Source organism: Gobio gobio (genome assembly GCF_949357685.1).
Source record: "Gobio gobio genome assembly, chromosome: 11".
Lineage (NCBI taxonomy): Eukaryota > Metazoa > Chordata > Actinopteri > Cypriniformes > Gobionidae > Gobio > Gobio gobio.
The window spans coordinates 13,799,482-13,822,038 of NC_137104.1; the positions used below are offsets into that span (position 1 = coordinate 13,799,482).

Consider the following 22,557-nt stretch of genomic DNA (forward strand, 5'->3'; position numbering starts at 1 on the left):
GTGTAGGCCCTGGTCCAGAGAGAGAGAGAGAGAGAAGAGGGAGGCGGCTCTGCGTGTGTGCCTTTTAACCTGTCCTTTGAGTGGTCAGTGAGCCAATCATACTTAGGCTTTCGGAGGGAAAGTTTTACGATCCTTTGTCTCAAGCAGATCGTTTGTACTGTATATGTAACTGGATTGGTTGCTTATGAAGGAACTATTAAAGATTCTTGTAATACTAATATGTTGCACAGGTATCAACATATCATATACACAATCGTTCAGATATTTAAATTACAACTTTGTAGACACCAAACAAGGTATAGGTGAGGTTACATTAACTAGTGGTTTGTTCATAAGATATGCATAAAACGAAATACCATACAAGATACAATTTTACAAGATAGTTATAATCATACGCACAATGTCCTGGGGTGCATGTTCATTTATAGAAGTCTGTTTAAGGCATTTGGTCTCCCTTTTCACATTATTTCAAGCCATAAACAAAGTCTTATATGATGGTAGCCCTGGTAATGGAGATCTATCCTGCTCTTTTGGGGGAAGGTCCGTTACTAAGCATAAAGCATTTAAAGCATATTTGTTAAATGTAACAAGTGATTATATGTCTGAATTATCTCAGTCGGATTTTCTGTGCAATGTATAATCAGCTCTTGTGGGCATACTTTTAATGTTGTACTTGTTATTAAGGTAGATATATTCACATTATATTATTGTATGACTTCCCATTTCTTTATTTTTAATTTGTACTTTGTCAAGGTGTTTTTGATAATATGGTAAAAATCCATTTTGAGCTCTTCTCAACTCATTATGATTTATAAGGACATAGAATTCTATAAGGACATTTAAGCCTAGAATTCATCACAGGACAAAGAAGGTTCGATTACATTTTATTTTGATAGTCCACTTTAGACATTCTACTAACTATAAGCAACTACATGTCAACTAGGGTTTGTAGAATAAGTTGACATGTAGTTGCAAAATTACTTACAGTCAGTAGAATGTCAGTTGGTGGAACATTAGCAGATATTAAGCAGACAATCTACTCATACTCTAATGAGAGTCAGTTGACATGTAGTTGCAAAGTTAATTATAGTTACTAGAATGTTTAAAGTGGACTATCGAAATAAAGTGTTAAGGTTCCCCAGATTGCTCTGCACACAAATGTCTAGGAAATTGTTTGGGACAAATTACTTTCCATTTTTAAAGATCAGTGTGAGAAAAGTGACCTCTGAAACATGTTCAGTTTTAGAATGACCAGCTTGAATTTACTTCATTCAATAAGGACCAAAAACTTTGGGGTTTTTAATTTCAAAGCTATTGATTTACTTCCTTTATAAATGGAGTAATGGATTCTGAAATGCTTTATCTGTCCATTTTAATATTTGAAGATGTTTATTTAATTTTGTTTAGCATTTTTGCAGTGCTGCGCTTTTTGATTATGTGCTTTTTGGCCCTTTTATTATTTTTACATTAAGATTTTTATTTTTGGTTTTTACTTTTCTCTAATTCGAAATAATTGGCAGTCTTGGTCATTTTGTCCTTAGTGTACATCATAATGCAGTAGGCTGTTCTCAAGAGGTGAGGAAAATTGCAGTACCTGCAGTGACAATGTACAGAGCTATTTCTGTTATAATTATCTGAGGAGGACACTTTGTTAGTTATATATTCAGTACCTCATGCATTAGTAAAGTAATCTGGTTGTGGCATTTAGGTTACAGAAAACAAGCACATTTCCCTCAGATTGGAAGTGGCATGTTTCATACATGAATCCCTTAGAAAAGGTTAATGGCTTAAATTGCTGCATGTTCCACCTTAGCTGAAAAAGATATTTTTCTCATTCATTAATATTCTTGTTTATATGTATTATCCCTTAATTTTTTGTAGGTGTCAGTCGACTAATTTTCGCTTATTTTTGAGTCTTTATCTTCTCTCTGTCTCTCTCCCTTTCATATCCTTTTAATATTAAGTACTATCCAAGTGCTAATTCCCTGTCTGGCAACTTAAACCATCTCTCTCTTAGAACAAATGATTATTATATAACTAGTGAAAATCTGCGAAAATGTATAAATTAACACTGTGATTCCAATTACTTCTCTTTGCCCTTGGCACCATATAGTATAGATATGATTGCCTCCCTTCTTTTACCTTCTTTTACCTAATCTAATCTGACTGTCTAATGCTATGTTTGTATGTGTAACTCCACAGGTTGCATTTCCTGGTCTTCCACACAGAAGAGGTGCATGATGTTTTGCGGATCTGGGATGGACCTCAGGATGGAGGTGTGCTCCTTAGAGAGCTGAGTGGCTCTACACTTCCTCCAGACCTCCACAGCACCTTTAACTCTGTCAGTCTGCAGTTTACAACCGACTTCTTCACCAGCAAGCAGGGTTTCGCTCTGCAGTTCTCTGGTATGTGTTATACTCGGACTCCATTCACTCTCATTTTGCTTCACAGCTCCACACAAAATTCACAATGCTTGTAGATGCTTTAAAGGGGTGAATAGGGGTGAATGTCCTCACAAAAGATATGAACATACATACTTTTTTCGTTTTGCTCTTGTGCATCAAATCAAATTGTCGTGATTCATCATGGAGCTATTTGATTTGGTTCAAGGCTTGGATGTCTTTATTTATTTTTTTTTTTTTTTTGTATAATTACTTTTTTAATGTCAATGCAAAATATGAACTGAAAAAAAAAAAATCTTCCAGAACCAAGGTCCCTGTAAAGTGGGCGGTTGCACAGATAAGGTAAACGTATCTTCATCTGGGTTGCAAATATAATTAGAGAACTGGAATATTGCAGAAACAAAATGTAAATAAAATGGCATTTCCATTCCACGTGTTCCAGGCTCTTTTAATTAAATGTAATACATTTCTTGCACTTTAGAGCTCACAGACAAAAGTATGTCACCGATTGGTTATCAGATGAAAGATTATAATCTGATAATAATTATGCAATAACATCCTTTTTGGTTCATATCTAGGAGTTTATTTGGTAAATGCACTTCTATTGTAGTTCATGCATATGTCTTACTGAATAGAAAAAAAAATCCACTTTAAAGGTGCAGTATGTAATATTGACAGCTCATGGTTTAAATGGCTACTGCAGTCCAAATTCAAAATATTGAAAAGTTGTTTCCCCCCGCCTCCTCTCCTCAGTCTCGACACTCATGCGGGTTGCCAGATTGAGGACACGCAACTGCGATTTCTGACATGATTTGTTTGCTGGCTTCCATGACTGCAATACTCTGTGTTTTCCACCAACTGGCAACCCAGGGTGTCGAAAGACTATTAGCTAAATTGGCTGTGGATGGGATCACATCGACCAAAACAAAAAGAGACATTCAAAGTAGAATAACTGGCTGTAGCATTGTTTTTCGAAGAAACAAGTATTTTAACTTAGCATGTTAAGTAAATCTCTGCAAACATATGATGGTATTTTTATGCTTTAGTACAGTCAAAAACAATTTACATACAGCACCTTGGAGCGGACATATAAGTTGTTGTTGTTGTTTTTTTTTTTTTGCATTTGCATCTTGGTGTTTCCATCCAGCACCATCCTGAAACTTTTGATAAAAACCTTGCTAGTGGGAGACAGTGCTTGAGCTCCAGAATGACAGCTGAGAAGCACCATCTTTGAGCTTCTCCTAAAGCCTCCGACAGCACCCACCCTGCAGCACGGCCCAGCAGACACAACCTCTCCACTGACAATAAATGAAACCCGTTAAGCCAAGGTTTATGTGCTTCTGTCTGCTGTCAGCCTGTAACCAGGGTAACCATCCCCGTACACCTCCATCAGCCATCACTCCAACCAGAGAATCCTGATTTCTTGCATGATACCTTAGAGACCCCCAAAAAAATAACATTGAAGGTTTTACATAAAGAGTAAAAAGAAATATGTCATTATGCATCATCAACCCCATGTTATTTCAGTTCCAAAGCCTCATATTTTACTTTCTTTAAGAGAGTACCACGAAAATGCAAGTGCCTAGATTAATAAATGACTATGTGTAGAAGAATGCAGGCTAGATCTGTCATTTGTGTGCTCGAAAGTGCCTAACTGTGTCGGTAATGGGTAGGTTTACAACAGTTATTAGATATGCATAATGGCTGGTAGGTCAGTACCACAACCCAGTAGATGACTTAAATGGTTATGCATATGACACCAGACTTTCTGTTTTTCAGTCTAGCACAGTGGTTCTCAACCAAGCAAACTTCCAAGGGGGCCGTAAGAGATTAAAATGAGACAAAACAAGCATTAAAATAAGCTAAAGCATAAAATTACAAATGTAAAATGACATTCTTCTTGATTGCTTATTTAATTAATTCCCTCAGCAGCTGTCATTTTACTTACAGTAAGAGGCAGTTTTCCCAAGGTCTTGAAAAAAAAATTAAATGGTGTTTTTTAGATCTTATAAAGTCATGGCCATTTTTATAATGAATATTGTTCACAATCTTAATATATAGAAATTGCTATTTGTGATTTAAAATGACTAGAAAAGTCATGTAAATTAATTAGTTAATTAGAAATTATTTAATTTAATTTTAATTATTTATAATTATTTTGAGTTATTTTAATATATTGCCTCTCCTAGTTTCCGCAAATACATTTTGAAAATGGACGGCTTTGTCATTCTAGTAGAAGTTCTAGAAATACCTTGGAAAATGGGGGGCATTGGAGTCAAAAGGGTTGAGAACCACTCTGGGATATTAGGTCAAGCCCGGTTCCAGAATCCAATCACTGAGGGTGTTTCTGAAATGACTGAGGGTAAAAAAAGTGCAGATGTAGGCTGAGCAATGGCTTCCCCATTGCAGTGTACAGTGAGACATTTAAGAGTATTTACAATTCATCAATTTTACCAATAGTTTGAATAGAATTAAAAAATATATATTTTGCTATGAATATTTTTTCAATTTAATCTATTAGTCTGCCTTTACATTGCTTTAATGTGTTACTATTTTAACATGTCATATTTATGTCCCATGTAGAGTGAATCCAGCATTTATATGTAGATTTTGCAGCATGCAATTGGCCGTCGGTCCTCTAAGAAGCATGAAAAACAATCATTTTATTCAATGGCTTATATAGACTGTAGCCTCGAAAGCGAGCCAAGACTGCTCCCTTTACAATCACTAAAACGCTGTCGCATTGTCAGTTCATCGCGATCTCACAAAGTTCTGTTATAAACAATGAAGCTGCCAACAACGCACAGTAAATCTCTTACTTGCATCATGCCTACACTTTGTTTGTTAATGAGAGGTTTCGTGAGTCTGCATAACTCAGCACAGAATAAAAAACTCGGTCGTTTAGAGAGGTGAGTGGATTCTGACTAACTTAAACACCTCTAATTGGCCATTGCGTTCAAGAGATCAACAACTATGTCTGTGATTGGCTACATTGCTCACTGCTGCAAAAGCAGATTGTAAATAGATACATTTTACGTTCCACAGTGCGCAAACTCAAATCTGCTCAATAACTCGTTTTCCGTTCCAAACTCGTAAGACTTTCTTCAAAACACAAATGAAGATATAATAAATGAAATCAGAGATTTATGTCCCTCCATTGATAATCCACACAACAACAACTTTGTCGCTTCAAAAAGTTAATAAAGAGATTGTAAAACGAAACAGTATGAATCTAGCTGTTTAGTCCAAAAAATTCCAATATATTATAGTGTTAACTTAGGATGTTCTTGCTTGTGTTTGAGGGTGCTTAGCACCTCCGTAGAACCGGGCCTGGGTCAAGGTGATCCATGGATTACATTAAATTTTGTGACTGGATGTTATTTTTCTTCTACAGTTTCAACCGCCACTTCCTGTAATGACCCTGGCATTCCAACAAATGGCACTCGCATAGGAGACAGCAGAGAGCCAGGGGATCATGTGCTGTTCCAGTGCGATCCCGGATACCTCCTACAGGGGGCGACCAAGATCACCTGTACCGAAATCAACAACCGTTTCTTCTGGCAGCCTGATCCGCCCACCTGTTCTGGTATGAGCATGCCAGATTAAGAAATGTAAACACTCCCATCCTCAACCAACACCTCCACTGTGATCCCTCCATCTTTACGCAGTCATTATCCACCATATTTGCACTGTAAGAGTGGACGGTTTCATCTTGAATGGGCAAGGCTTGCGATGTCAGCCGCTTCCAGTTATTTTAGCTGTACAAAACTCTGTTTTCAAAAAATTCTGCTTCATGTTGCAAACTGGTATTTGTTATCGTATTATTTTCATTTATTATCATAATCATAAACAGTTATGTTGCTCATATAAAAACCATTTAATGCACTTTATTCTTCTAGTTATTTTCTGACAGTGGTTAATCAATCCAAAGTCTTGCACTTTTAAAGAAAATAACTAACTTCCTAAAAAAAATAAGGTGGATACTCTAACCCATTAGTTTCACATAAAGACATTTAAAATTAACATCACACAAGCAAGAGTGCCGTTTTAATAAATATTGACACAGCTGTGATTTGACTAATGGCTAATAATGCTAATGCTAATATACTGTTTTTGTTTTGACATTACAACTAGAGAAAACACGCTATACAATGAGCTAGGTATCAGTATTTTGTTGTACAGTACACACTCTGTGATGGTATGAAAACACAGGTACACATTAAAAAACTGTTTATGTGCAAACTAGATTTAAATAGACTCAAGGTCTAAGTCATTGAAATTCGAATGAGTTGTCTTTGTTCAAGGCCTAGTTCACTGATTTAGTTTGCACCCAATTTAAATGTAACACATACGCAATACATTTTAAAATCATACACAAGAACATATTACATCTTATGTAATCATACATAAGAACATAAGAGTATTCACCACATAATTGACTGCATGAGAATGCTAATTTATGAGTACATGTAGTACAGCAAAGCTATCATTATCATTATAAATATTCCACACCAGCTACAATATAAAGATTTCATCACACTACTTCTCTGACAAGGACATTTGGGGCCACAGTATTTGGTTTTCTTTTGTGAATTTAAGCCATGTTTTGTTAACAGCCACACTAAAAATAGTATAATTAGGTTGCCTTGTTCAATTGAACTCAATACGAGTGTGAATGTTTACCTGAAACACTGGCAAAACCCTGGAGATATTTCCTTGTTCCAGGTAAAATACCTGACAGTACTGAGTTGAGAACATGCCTTTGTTGTTTATGGATGATATTATTTATCAGTGTTGATCCCATTTAAGCAGAATTACAATGGAATCCTAAAAAAATATATATATATTTTTTTACTCCAAGGCCTCCTATTTTCAACAAAAATATTCGAGGACAGTTGTTCATGGTTTACTGGATTAAGGATTCTTTAAAAAAAAAAAAAAAAAATGTACTCCACTTCTACCTAGTAAAGTAAGTATTTAGGGCATTTTAAGAATGTATTCATTCCCATGAGTTTTCCAGGTTTCCCCCATATATTAAGGTTTTTCAAGTCCCAGGTAACCTGGGTCATCAATGGAAATCAGGAGGTCAATAAAATAAGGGATAACTTTGTTTTTTTTTGTTTTTTTTTTAAACGGTTAGTTTACCCAAAAATGAACTGTCATCAAATACTCACTCTCATGTTGTTCCAAACTTGTAAGACTTTCTTCAAAACACAAATGAAGATATTTTAAATTAAATCAGAGATTTTTTTCCTTCCATTGACAGTCCATGCAACTACCGCTTTGTCGCTTCAAAAAGTTCATAAAGACATTGTAAAACGAATCCATATGAATATAGCGGTTTAGTCCAAATTATTTTAACAGATTGATTCTAGGCTTTTATTCACATATAAACATTGATCAGTGAACACAACCGTACTTGCTACGTGCAAGAATAAACCTCAATGGTTCTCTCACATCAAGCAAGCATGCTTGAGTTTCTGTTTACCACAACTGATGTGTGCGTTGATAAATGTGAGTAAATGATGACAGTATTATGGGTGAACTAACCCTATAATGCTTGTTTAGTCTTGTTTTAAATCATTTGAAGTCACCTGAGGCCTCCTTGGAAGATTCCTGAAGCCCTAGTGGGTCCTTGACCCATGGTTGAGATCTACTGTTCTAGATAAAAGACATTTTAGCATTTTTCCAGTGTTTTTCTCCTTCCTTTGTACTGCAGCTCCATGTGGAGGGAATCTGACTGGTCCCAGTGGACTGATCCTGTCCCCTGAATACCCAGAGCCCTATCCTCACGGCAGAGAATGTGACTGGACAGTAACAGTAACACCGGACCACATCATATCACTCAATTTCAATCAGTAAGACTGGTTTCTAAGACTAAAGTCCCCCATTTCCTGTAGTTATAATAGATATCTACATTACCATTACAATACATAGATGTGGAATGTTATTTTAGTATTATTCATATACTATTACAGTATTTGTATTTTTAATTTTATATGTTCAGTTTATATGTTCATGTTGTGTAGATTACATTTATATTTATTTCAGGTTTTAATTTAGTACTTTCACTTTTTTCACTTAAATGCCAAGGCAGCATGTCTAATTTTGAGTTTAGGTTTTTCATCTAATATTTATATATTGTTTTATTTAATCTTTATTTTAATGAACTAAAACACTTTAATAGTTTTAGTTTACAATGAAACACTGGTAGAGTATAGTCATATCATACATGTTTCTTTCTCCCATCAGCTTTAGTCTAGAGCCGAGCTATGACTTCCTGCACATCTACGATGGGCCTGATTCTCTCAGCCCGCTGCTGGGCAGCTTTTATGGCACAGACGTCCCTGAGCGCATTGAGAGCAGCTCCAACATGCTCTTCCTGGCCTTCCGCAGTGACGCCTCACTTAGCAGCAATGGATTTGTCCTTCAGTACACTGGTATGTTGCTCCCTTGTGGTGGGAGGAATAATTTACATCCGTTCCCATTTTGTAGGCACCTTCTCTGCCTGTATTGCATGAGAATTTGGTCAAATAATGGTATCAGAATGACCCTAATTTTCCAATTGTCTTTGCTCTTTGCTTTCTGTTGTTTTGCATGTGTAGTGTACTGTACTGCAACAGCACTTTGACTGTTGCCTTGATCACCCTCTCCTGCTCGCTTTTGTGTTTCATATAATTATCGACCCATGGCAGTTCTTGCAGTCGTCCAGAGAAGAATTATGAAAATGAAAAGCCAGGAATGTGCTCACTAAAGCTGGCATTTGATCAATGTTTTGCTGTCACACTAAAGGCTCGGCGCAAATGAGAACAAATGCAGGTTTGCTGTCCCTGTATGTGCAATGCTGACCTCACTTTGTCTGATGACACTTTGGTTTATTTGTTTATCCAGACTTGACAGACTTGTCCGATCCGACACACCAATGTCCAAAATTAGTACTCGCCAAGACATAAGTACATAAAACTGAGATGCCATGCATACTGTTACACTTCTAGCAATCTTTGCCTCAGTGGACCATCAGGAATTTATAAAAAATGCTTTTTTTGTGCAATTTCTTTGTGCAGGCATTTATGTAAAATATATTAATAACAAAATAATGTGTCTTTCAACATTTTTGTGACATATTTTTTGAGACAGAGATACCTATGCTTTTAATAACCAATCTGCAAAGAAAAATTAGCATACTGTTCAAAAGTTTACTGTCTTTTAAAGCTACACTGTGTAACTTTTTGAGTTTATTCTTAGCTAAAAACACTTAGTTCTTTCAAAAGTATATGTGCTCATTAATGTATATTTACTTCTTTCAAGTAATAAAGTATTCTCGTAAGTTTATAATATGCCATTGAAAATACATACGGGTGAGGGGTTTGAATGCGGGTCGCCATGTTGCCCCTCCATCTTGAAAGTACATCAGCCAAAGAGGGACATACCCATAAATTCAAGCTTTGCCTTTCGCGTTTTAACACTCGATGGCACCGTGTCGAATGTGGACGAGGTCGAACTGGAAGCCATATTAATCTTGGACTAAATCGGCCACCGTAGGAGTTAAAAAAAAATCGGAATTGAGAGGAAGAGAAACTAATATTCACTGGATGGTCATATACCTTTTAACCGCTAGATGGGGGAAAATATCACACAGTGTAGCTTTAAAAAAATACTTTTATTCAACCAGGGCACAGTAAATTGATCAAAACTGACATATATAATATTCCAAAACTTTTTATTTCAAGTGAATGTCAAATATTAGTAAGAACTGATTTTAACATTGTTAATAATAACAATTATTTGAGCAGCAAATCGGCATATTAGAATGATTTCTAAAGGAACGTGACTGAAGAATGCTGAAAATTCTGCTTCGCCATCACAGGAAGAATGCATTTTAATATATTATTAGGTACACCTTGCTAGTACCCGGTTGGTCCCCCTTTTACCTTCAGAACTGGCATAGATTCAACACGGTGCTGGAAACATTCCCTAGAGATTTTAGTCCTTATTGACGTGATTGGTGACAGTGGAGGCCACTTGAGTTTAGTGAACTCATTGTCATTTTCAAGAAACCAGTTTGAGATGATTTGAGCTTTGAGACATGGTGCATTATCCTGCTGGAAGTAGCTGTCAGAAGATGGGCACACTGTGGTCATAAAGGGATGGACATGGTCAGCAGAAATATTCCGGTAGGCTGTGGCGTTTAAACAATGCGCCATTGGTACTAAGGGGCCCAAAGTGTGCCAGCAAAATATCCCCCACACCATTATGCCACCACCACCAGCCTGAACCATTGATACAAGGCAGGATGGATCCGTGCTTTCATGTTACGCCAAATTCTCATGTCATCCAGAAAGGCAACTGCTTCAGAACAACAACTACAGCAATTTTTTTTACTTTATATTTGTTATAAATGCTTTTTAGAGTCTCTGTCAATGAACTTAAAGTGAACCACACTAGAACACTACCTACTGGTAGCTGTCGCTGGCATGCAGTGGTCAGCGAGAGAGACCATGATCTTTAAATCGCCCTCTGTTGGGCTTGGTGAATGAGGAACAGTATTCTCTCAATCTGGTGCAGCAGATGGACACAGTGTGTGGCACTTCGAAAGCTCCAGCTCCAGACCCCAGTCTCCTCACAATGAATTAGTATAAACTAATAATGTAGAAGCAAATTATAAATACACGAAAAGTGTGTTTATTTCAGTTTAACCCTGACAGAAGTGTTAGCATAGCCAGTCTGGCACAGGGTCACGTTGGTTCATCTGTGCATGCTGCTGCTGTTGGAACAAGCTTCAGGTGCTGTCAACCTCTTTACAGGCCAATCAGCTTCTCACAGACTCCCAACTGCGTCTGATTGGCCTCCGAGGTGCAATATGTGGGCCAAGGCTCTGCACACTTGACCGACAGTTAAATAAACACCACATACACATACACACTCCATTGCCCGTCCGAACTGTTCCCTGCCAGCTCAAACATTTGTCATGTCCAAATTTACAAACACATCCTCACCGACACACACACACACACATACGCAGCCTCATCAGTGGACACCTGAGCAAGAACTTAAGGCTGGCTGTTGTCCACTCTTAATTACTGCCTGTTTCGCACTCGTCTTGGTAGGAGCCAGGTGTAGGAAGATGAACTCAGTTTTGGACCGTCTGGATCCCCAACCCCAGCGAACAGATTATGTCTTGTTTCGACGTGCCATGAAGGGCACGGGCATCAGCACAAACAATGCAGTGTAACTTTAGGAAGTAATATCTCAACTAGAACTGCATGCAACCCATTTTTTGCTGTGCGATGCAGATATGTAGTAAGAATGATTGATTTCTAATTTTGGCCAAAGGATGCGGTGTGCGCCATACACATGTCCTGCTGGGTGACGGACTGTTTTGTGTTGTCAGCAGACTAGCAGATCTAGCCCAGTGTCACATTTAATCTGTCCTGGGTCACTGTTCATGCTCCACGGGGCATGTAGGTTGCTGTAGCATATTTCTGGATTGTGAATTGGTGATCTGTGTGATGCATCTTTGAAGTGCACTTATTCTCTCAAAGAGCCTCCTGTGTCTTTATTCTACCGGGGTTGTTTTGCTCATAGGAGTCTCAATTGTGATTCTTTTGAGAGAAAAAAAATCAACCTATCCTCTTTAGTACCGACCTTTCATTGTAATTAATGCTGTTAGTTCTTTCCAATCTGCACCAGCAGCATCCATAATTTAATTTTTACCACACCTGGCAAATGAATTGTGAGAATCCTACATTATTTACTTGCCAAAGGCAATTTTTACTTAAATTATGTGCATGGCGAGTGTGTGTATATGCAGAGCTCCCTGTGCGCACTGGATTATCAGTTTTGCACAAATAGCCATAAATCATCATCTCTCACTCTCCCTCCTTCTTTATCCCTCTCACCATACCTTGCGTTTCTTTTCCTCAACAGAAAATCCCAGAGAGTCATGCTTTGAGCCAGGCCTGGTGCGTAATGGTACTCGTGTTGGTACCGAGTTGAAATTGGGGGCAACTGTTACCTATTACTGTGACAATGGCTATATGCTGGAGGGAGATGCCACACTCACGTGCATCATGGGGGGAGACGGCAAGCCCGGCTGGAACAAACCAAAACCTGTTTGCATAGGTAAAAACATGCAATGGAAGTTCAGCAAATACTGTTTTGCAAATATTTTCTGTAACCATGCATTCTTCTTTTGTCAAAGACCTGGAGTTGGTCACATTTGTTGCTGTTCCCTTGGAAATAAGCAAAGGCTCATCTTTGCAATGTAACCTTGAGGAATGCTTTGAACATACTGCAATTTCACTTTGGCAAACACTAGCAGGGCAGCTCAGGAATCAGACAAGAAAAGTAATTTAAGATCAGCTGAATGAGGGAACGGCAGAGAGGAGATGGGGAGGACAGAAAATTAGTCTCTAATGCCTTCTTTTTGTGGCTGTCTTTCTCACTCAGCTCCGTGCGGTGGTCAGTATTCGGGCTTGGAGGGTGTGGTGCTCTCCCCTGGTTATCCTGGAAACTACAGCAGCGGGAGGACTTGTCTTTACTCAGTTATTGTGCCAAAAGACTATGGTAAGTAGACAGGGAGAAATATAAATCCTTTCATGTGTTTAAGAGCCCTTTAAACACATCAGGCATTGGTAACATCTAATATAATTTTTAAAATGCAGTATCTTATTGTTTACAATGGAGAAAGATGCTTTTTGGCTACTACAGGAACTAATGATATCATGCTATTCAATGAAATCAGCCAATTCACCATGTCTGAATCAGGCACTCAAGGGCAAAAGTATCCTGTTTGTTTTTTCACTATTTGAGCATAAGAAGCATCTACGGGACAGTTCATGTCAGATGGTATTGCTGATTCAAAATGTTATTTAAATGTCAGTTTTTGAGATTTCAGTTTTTTCCCCATTCAAGTAGTTAGGAGTTGGACTTGCATGCCCGAAATACAGTAGCTACCCGGAGGTGTTGCAAATATGGCTGCCGAGTGCATTGACTTTCCTTGCAAGGGATCCGTATTGCTCTTCGTTTAGGGGTATGAGCTTTGGTTGTCAAAAGTACCGCCAATTCGGTACCATGTCGGAACTGAAATAAAAAAAATGTCTCAATACCAGCATTTCCCCCTAGCATTTTGAGCGCTATTGAGCGGATTCTGGCTAACTTAAACACCTCTGATTGACCATTGTGTTCACGCGCTCAACAGATACGCCTGTGATTGGCTACAAGGACCAACGCTTCAAAAACATGTTGATTGATTTTGATTGATTGATTGATTGATTGATTGATTGATTGATTGATTGATTGATTGATTGATTGATTGATTGATTGATTGATTGATTGATTCACACAGGAGCATTTGAAAGCAGGCGTCTGTGTTAGGTCAAAGATGTCTATATATTATCACGGTTTTGTTCAAACGAGATGAAAGTGTTCAAAAAGAAGAGATGCACACACTTAAAACATTTCAACAAGTGAAATTCAACAAACAACAAAAAACTAAAGCAGCTCTAAGCACTTTTTTAAGCTAGATTCTGTGGGATTTCCTTCCTTAATGGCCGTCGTTAATAGCAACGCGTAACGCATAAATAATAATAATTTGTCGTAAATATAATCTGTAATATTATCTCTGTAAACATATTCTCAAGCAATATTCTCATCAGTGTTCAGCAATGATGCATTTAAATCTAGCATATTTTGTGTTAGAGCCCAAACAGTATCCTAGTGAAATAATGCATATCCATATTTCCATATGATTTGACAGTTTATTTTATTAAATATCAAAATGTGTGCATCATACCTGACACCTAAATGATCACTTTACAGTCAGTTTTATGACTGTCATCCTCTTCAAATGCTATTGAAGTTAGAAACGTGTATACCAATGTATGTAACTTTAGAGACGCTCCCTAAATTTGTGAATCTCGAACGTCAAGCCAACTTTATGCCAGTCATATCAGATGCGCTGTGGTTCTGCTGTGTTTGTTTGAAACAATTTTCGCTGCTGAAATAGAACAAAAAAAGTCAACTGTATGATGAATGCGTACATCGCACGTTCATCTCCGCTTTGAGTGCAGATTTCAGTGAGAGCGCGCTCCGAACATAACTCTGGCTAATCTGAACGACTCTGATTATGAGACATTGCATTCATAAACTCAATAGAAACACGTGTGAGTGGTTATAATGCGCAACGCGATTTTAACAGATGGCTTTTGAGAAGACTATAATAAGTTCAACAGCCAGAGTGACTAGTGTGCAGCCGAAATAACGTTACACCCGCAAATGGCGGTTGTTAATGTCAAGCCCTGATTATTATCCCTTAAATGTCACCCTAGTCTTGTCTGAATTTGTTCGTTCACTTCACGTTATTATTTTCCAGAAGTAGTTTTGGTATTGAGGTCAAAGTCCACTTGCCTTGCGTTCTTAGTTTTGAAGTGTTTTCCCCATTACAGTGACTTTCTTCTGGCATGTTCTGCAGACAGGGTGACCATATTAGATTAAGTTTCCCTCAGAACTTTTGTAAAAGCCAAAATATGACCACACCTCAGATTTGGTCCTTTTAGAAGTCTGAACAATCCCCCGAGTGCTGTCACTGCCTTCTGCCATTAATTCTCATTCAAAAAACAGCGTTGCACGCTGCGCCTGCACCAGGTAGTAAAATGCTAGGGGGAAATGCTGGTATTGTCACATTTTTTTTATTTCAGTACAGACTTGGTACCGAAGTACTGGTACTTTTGATAACCCTAGTATGAGCCTCTAGCTATGGACACATCTTTGTACACCCCTCATATAACCCCAGCAGCTTCTACTCGACCATAGGACCCTTTTATTTGATCTATAAAAGGAGGTTTGGGGTTCCTACAGAGTCTGTATTAGCAGATGCGAGCCTGCCTGTACTTCTCTGGGTCAAGCCAAACATTGTGGAAGCAGAGCTAATTAAGGCACAAATTTCCGTAGCCATGGCATAATGGCTTCAAACAGCTGCGGGATAGGCAACGTCGCAACACAGGGTTTCTTTTTTATGGCCCTCATTTGGAAATTTACTCTGTTAACCACCAGGGTGTGTGTAGAGAGCACAACAGGTGGTTCACAGGTGTAATTAGGTTCTGTCTTTTACTATTGAATTAACATTTGCACAGTCATGGTTTCAGTTTCATATTTCATATTTTTATGCAATTATGTCTCTTCAATCTCTCTCTATCTTTATCTCTCTGCAGTGGTGTTCAGCCAATTTGCATTCTTCCAGACTGCACTAAATGATGTTGTGGAGGTGTACGATGGGCCTACCCAGCATGCCCGTGTCCTCAGTTCTCTCTCTGGGGCCCACACAGGTCAGCAAACCTTCTCGAGCGGTATTAACTTGACTCTATCAGTCTATACTGGCAGTAGGAGATGAATGCTAAAGAGACTGCATTCAGACTCAAAGGTAAATAGAAGAAGTTAATTAAGCAACTCAATTAACAAGATGAGTTGTTTCCAAAAGCAAAAGAGACACACACCTGTGTGGTTCACAAACACTGAATTTTAAAGCTGAAGTATGTCTTTTTTGCACCACCAAAAGTAATTAAGAACAAGACTACTGTATAGTATGTGGAAATCACTATTTCAAATGAGTCATACCGGATAGTTTTGAAGTGTCCCACCACAAGCATTGGTATTTTTTAAGACGCTCTGGCCCGGTTTCACAGACAGGGCTTAGACTAAGTCAGGATTAGGCCTTAGTTCAGTTAGGGCGTTTAAGTAACTTTTTATAAACGTGCCTTAGAAAAAAAATATTACTGGTGTGCATCTTGAGACAAAACAGTGGCACTGACATATTTTAAGATATTGCTTTCAGTTAAAACAGCTCAAACATGCATTTTAGTCAGGAACTAGCTTAAGCCTTGTCTGTGAAACTGGGGTGTGTATTGTTAAAAAATGGTCTTTTAAAAATGCTTCCTGTGACCCCTGCATTTTCTTCCATTGTGTTGCACTATTTTTATAGCTATTTTTGAATGCAGTATGAAGTATATAAAGTGGTGTATAAAGTATGTACTTTATACACCACTCAACAAAACTCATCTGAACAGGGTCAAGTCTAGAGTTTAAAAGGATAATTCACCCCAAAAAAAAATTTTTTTTTACTCACCATTCAAATTCCTATTTTAATTCTAAACCTGTATTTCTTTCTTCTCTGGAACACAAAGGATATTTTGGAACGTGTTTTTGTCCATACAATGAAAGTCAATGGGGTCCAAAACAACATTGGAGCACATTGACTTTACTTGTATGGACCAAAAACCACAGATACTTATTGTTTTCTTTCTTATTTTGTACTTCAAAGAAGGAGGCGGTTCGGAAAGGTGATTAAATGAGGACAGAATTTGGATTTTTAATTGAGCTGTCCTTTCAAAATTGATTAGTAGACCCGTCATTTGGACAACCTGCTGTCTAGTTTTATAATTGTGTAGTTTGCACATTCAGTATCTAATCTCTGTACATGAAGCTCTGAATTGTGGTTTCTGAATCGAAACCTGCTTTAAATCGTTAAAGCTGCCCTAGCACTTGTGTATAGTCTCCTGAGTTCTTAATTATCAGAAAAATACAATGACGTACATGAGAGATGAGGATGTACTCAAGAGAATAAAGTGCAGTTTCACATAACAAGCTTGATGACTCATAGAGCCTAACAAACAGATTTCAATAGGATCCAGTAAATTGGACTCTCATCCTTAAAACAGAAAAGAAAACAGAATCAAATAAGCAAAAACAGACTAGCCAAATAGATCTCCAGTGAGACGCTAAAGCTGAAAGCTTTTATTCAGCCATAATGGAGTTCCGTTTAATGCGGTCAGTTGAGGAGATTTCGGCTCGAAGATTAACAGGGTTTTCTCGCTCGCGCTCTCTGCTTCTGACATTCCCATGACAACGCAGATGAGCTGTGTACATTTCTATTTTTTTCTTCACCCTTCACACCAGTCAAACACCCGCGATTTGCATACGGCGTGAAACCCAGCGCGCTCAAGGAAGGTGAACCGCTCAGAGCATATATACTATCGTGAGATGTAGTTTTTAACTTCAGATGCCGGTGTGAAATCAGTGAAGTGTGCTGGGGGCTGATGGAAATAATGCACACTTTGGAGCGTGAATAGCGAGCAGACAATAGTTAGAATTGATACTAGGACGCATAAAAATGCAGTCTTTTATCTTTTTGTGCTGCGGAGAGAAAGGAAACAAGAGTTGCTGTATGTCACCACTGTTATAAGCACAGTTGTCAGTTTTGATGGATGTTTCTCAACTTTCTCAGTAGAAAATGCATAGGGAATGAATACTGCACAAGTGAACAGCACATTTCAAGTGAAATTGTCCTCTGTGAATTAACTGTTGGAAACTTATTTTAAACAATAGACAAGGATTCTAGACACAAAAAGGACTCCCACGAAAGCAGTGTGTTTATTTTGCCACCCATATTACTATGGAAGTCTGTTTCTGTCTCAGAGTAAAGAAAAATTGCACCCACTTTATATTAGGTGGCCTTAACTACTACGTACTAACATTTAAATTAATAATTTGAGACAATGCACATATTGTGTACAAACATTGCACTTACATTAAAGCTACACTGTGTAACTTTTTTAGTCTATTCTTAGCTAAAAACACTTAGTTCTTTCAAAAATATATGTGCTCATTAATGTATATTTACTTCTTTCAAGTAATAAAGTATTCTCGTAAGTTTATAATATGCCATTGAAAATACATAAGGTAATGGGATCTAACGGTGGTCGCCATGTTGCCCCTCCATCTTGAAAGTACATTAGCCAAAGAGGGACATACCCGTAAATTCAAGCTTCGCCTTTCGCGTTTTAACCGGTTTTAACACTTGATGGCACTGTACAAAATTCTCTGCCTCGCGCATGTGCGCGTCAACTTGTTCAGACTTGTCTGGTGCATGTGCAGAGAGTTTTCATCTCAGCAGCTCCAGTAACAGAGTTATACAGAGTTTTCCTGGCTTGTTTATTCCTCAAAAGTCTGTTTTTCCTTGTGTGGTATTTCTGTGCGTTAATAACTCCGTAAGTAATAATAGTTATTGTCATTGTAGATGTGTTTCAGAGTGTGTCATCGCGTAATTCAGTTGATGTCACCTCAGAAGTATTTTTGTGTCAACATACAATAGCGTAATGCTCACCTATTTGAATAATCATTCAGTTATTTTGTTATCAACAATGTTTATTAGTTTTTAGAAAATATTTGCTTGTAATGTATGTTGATGGAAATATGTATCAGGTCTGATCGGCATATTAACAATTGTTATACAGAGCGCACTGCAGTGCTAACGTTAAAGCGGCGCACACACTTTTGTAACCGGACACCGCTTGTTAGCAGCAGCAGCGGCAGCTCCTTTTAATGCAGCTGCATTTAGCGCCTATATATGGTACAATAAGCTCTGGTTTACGGTTACATTATACTAATGTAACTTATAAGTATAGTTATACAGTTCTTAATTGTGTATGTATATTTACCATCCTTATTTGTTCTCTCACAGAAACCACATTTATGTACATATCCACGCAAACCTGTTTATGCCTTGCAATTGGATGACTGAATAAACATTACTATCATCAAAGTTCACTCTGGATTAGCTGCAGTTCTTTCTAGCCGAATAATTAGGCCAGTTGAGTTCCAACCATCCCACTGCGCACAGAATATCCCACAGGCACCGTGTCGAGATCGAACTGGAAGCCATGTTAATCTTGGACTAAATCGGCCACCATAGGAGTTGAAACGAAATCGGAATTGAGAGGAACAGAAACTAAAATTCACTGGATGGTCATATACCTTTTCACCACTAGATGGGAGAAAATATCACACAGTGTAGCTTTAAAAAAAGTACCTGCATGTAATTAATGTCTGTATAATTACACTGTTGACACTTCCCTTACACCTAACCCTACCCTTAAACTTACCCATACCACCAACCTGTCCCTAACGTTACCCGTATCCCACCTCAATATCAGCAAAAGTGTTTTGCAATACAATATGAACACAATAAGTACATTGTACTTATTTTTTGATGCAAGGACATAGTAAGTACATAGTAGTTAAGGCCAGTGGGACCGAAAAATGTAAAGATAATTGCAACTTTAGCAATCTTAGGGCTTAAACTTAACTGGATTTATAAATCCATGCTTTGTTCCCATTACTCCACAACCAATCCAGGTAACACTTTAGTATGGTAACACATATTCACTATGACTCTTGCCTCAATAAACTCCTAATTTACAACTATTAATAGTTAGTAAAGTAGTTTTTGTAGCATTTAAGTTTAGGTATTGGCTAGGATAAATGGATGTAGAATAAGGTCATGCAGAATACGGCATTAATATGTTCTTTATAAGTAACAATAAACAACCAATATCCTAGTAATGTGCATGCTAATAAGCAACTAGTTAATAGCGAGAACTGAACCCTAAAATAAAGTGTTACCCTAATCCTTAATTTTCAATGGGGACTAAACAAGAAAAATTGTAGGCCTAAATAGAAAATAAAACACAAATTGTGGTGCGTTCAAGTCCTCCTGGGAAGTCCATATTTACTAAGTGGCAAGTCATGTTTACGACGTCAGGTGCACTGATGTCACTTTCTTCGGAGCAAGATGGCGGTGTACCTTCTTTAACTACACAAAAATAAAGCAAGGTTTAAAATCTACTTGCAGAAAATGAAGAGCAAAGAATGTGCATCGTGTTTTGCTTTTTAATGTTTTTAATTAATTTATGAAGCCACTGTACAGTTTATCGTTACATATGATATTGTTATATTACACTACCATTATATTTTGTGCAGGGAATTAGCTTATTTGGTTTCACTTTAACACATTCTGTTGAAAGTAACGTTGCACCTACATGTCTAGTAACTCTCATTAGAGTGTTAGTAGAGTATTAGTAGACTGGTAGGGTTAGAATATGTTGACATGTAGTTTCAAAGTTACTTACAGTCAACAGAAAGTTCAAAAGGGGCAAAATTAAGCGTTACTGTCTATTTGTTGTAAATAAAAAAAGCCTGACTAGGTCACTGCTAAATACCTATAAATATTGTGGTATTTGCCATGTTTCTCAATGAAACTCCCCAAAGATTGGGGATTGGGGCAAGAAAATCCCAAGCTTCCCATGTGTATTTATGTTGTATGTATGTGCATTCAGCTCTTAAAAATTATCTTTTGACGTGATTTGAATGCACCATTATGCTACTGGTACTAATTTTAAACAATGTAAGCATTTGAGCATTTGAAATTCCTTAAAGGATACATAACACACACAGTTTCTGCCAATCTCGTGTTAATCTTGAGTACTTAGTATTGCATCCTTCATATCTCCGAAGAGTCTTTAGTTTTGTCATATTTATAAAAGACAAATACGCTGTACCGTTTTTTTCCGAAAACAGTCACTTGTCACACACACAATACATCATCGCATTTTCCCTGGATAACTTTCGATTCACTACACGTTTGTGTTGTTGACATTATATGCACTTGCGTGCCGATTGCCAACAAAACACAGACATTTGATGCAGTTTCACTCACCGCCTGCGGTTACGACTCATGACAGGGAACAAACAAACACACTGCACAACTCATTTGCTGCTCCGGAGAAACAAACTGCATCCACTGATTCCTTAACGTGCGTTACTTGGGAAGCTGTATCTTTCCCTCACAACCAAAAACATGTGACATTGTTGATTTTGTGGTCAAAAAACTAAATGACAGCACTGCCGACGGCTCCCGTAACCCAAATGAAGCTCGTTGATGGACGTCATACAGGTCCATATTCGGAAAAAAAAACACAAGAAGTGTATTTGGCACAGAAATACTCCGTCATACCATACATACGTCAATTATTTTTTTTTAATGTTGGCTATTTAACAGTGTAAATAAGAATGCATGAAATAGCATTAGACCTCCCTTTAAATTCTTCCTCCTTCATGTCAGCCAAATTCGGAGGTAGACAAACCAGCAAGTTCACCTCTGTCAAGTCATCAGATTCGACACTGTGATCCTCAGTCTTCTGGAATCCTGACAGGATGGTGTTGGGCCACGTCAGGTCACTCCACAACAACCTTGAATATTACATTACATTACATAACCCATCCTGTCGAGGTGAATCTGTGGTCACCATCCAGGTTTCCCACAACTGATTTGTGGTGTGGTGTGGGGCGACACAGGCCAAACAGTTTCCGAGCAGCATTGCAGAATAATGTGGCCATCAGAACAAACAGCAGGTGTGAATAAATCAGCGGTCAGGGTTTCCCCACACCTCTGCCTCCACCGGATTATTACTGTAGCTGTCACTCTGTCGGCTGCCCACGGAGGCTGGTTCTAATAACATCCCAGCATGCCAAAGGCATGAGCAGGAGCATTGGTCGATCCCAACATGAACGTGAGTGTTGTGCAGTTTCATCTTCTCTGGCCACTGCACGAATTTGTCAACACCGAACCTGCTCTCTGCTAACCCCTGTGTAGCTCGACTGGCCCTCGGGGAGCTGTGGGTAGATTCAAAGCCTCAGCCCCCACACCACAGCACAGAAAGCACTAATAATGAGCAATGCAGAGAAGGATGCTTTTTGAAATTGGGATTATTAATAGACCTGGGCTTGGGAACATGCAAAATGTGAAAATAAAATAATTCCAAACTGATGGACAGACAAATACATGTGTATGTTAAATGTCAGTGTTATGGCAATTGCATCTTCTTAAAGTTCACCACAAATGAAAATGCTGTCATTATTTACGTACCCTCATGTTGTTCCAAACCTTGAATGCTGTTAGTTATTAGAGTTTATAAAGGCCACTTACACACTGCATTTAAATTCGGTTGTCAGTTAACCTTTTTAGTGCTTAGTCCAGTTCTGTACAAGCACAGTTCAGTAATTTATGAGAGTGACAACTGCATTATACAACTACTACAACTCCACGAAAAATGCAGGTAGTGACTGACAACCGCATTTACAAAAATTCTACACAGTGTGTACGGAACCAAACTGTATAACTAGTTGTTGATGACATATTTAAAAGCACATCAGGGACGTGTCTCTCTTCTGTATGTGTGCAGTTCAAGAAATCACAAGGAAAGAAGTACGAGCCTTATTTGTGTTGCCAGATCCTGCTAAAAAAAGAAAAACAGCGAACAAG

The 22,557-nt window shown here is 38.1% G+C and overlaps 1 protein-coding gene across 1 annotated transcript in view; it reads left to right on the plus strand.

The window, feature by feature from the left end:
- csmd2 (CUB and Sushi multiple domains 2) overlaps window positions 1–22,557 on the plus strand; it is a gene marked incomplete at both ends in the record, with an annotated part of 367,659 nt that overhangs the window by 279,457 nt on the left and 65,645 nt on the right. The window contains 7 exon segments of the mRNA XM_079829996.1: window positions 2,203–2,405; window positions 5,797–5,988; window positions 8,122–8,260; window positions 8,655–8,842; window positions 12,330–12,524; window positions 12,852–12,968; window positions 15,614–15,727. Coding sequence (XP_079686122.1) covers window positions 2,203–2,405; window positions 5,797–5,988; window positions 8,122–8,260; window positions 8,655–8,842; window positions 12,330–12,524; window positions 12,852–12,968; window positions 15,614–15,727 — 1,148 coding nt within the window.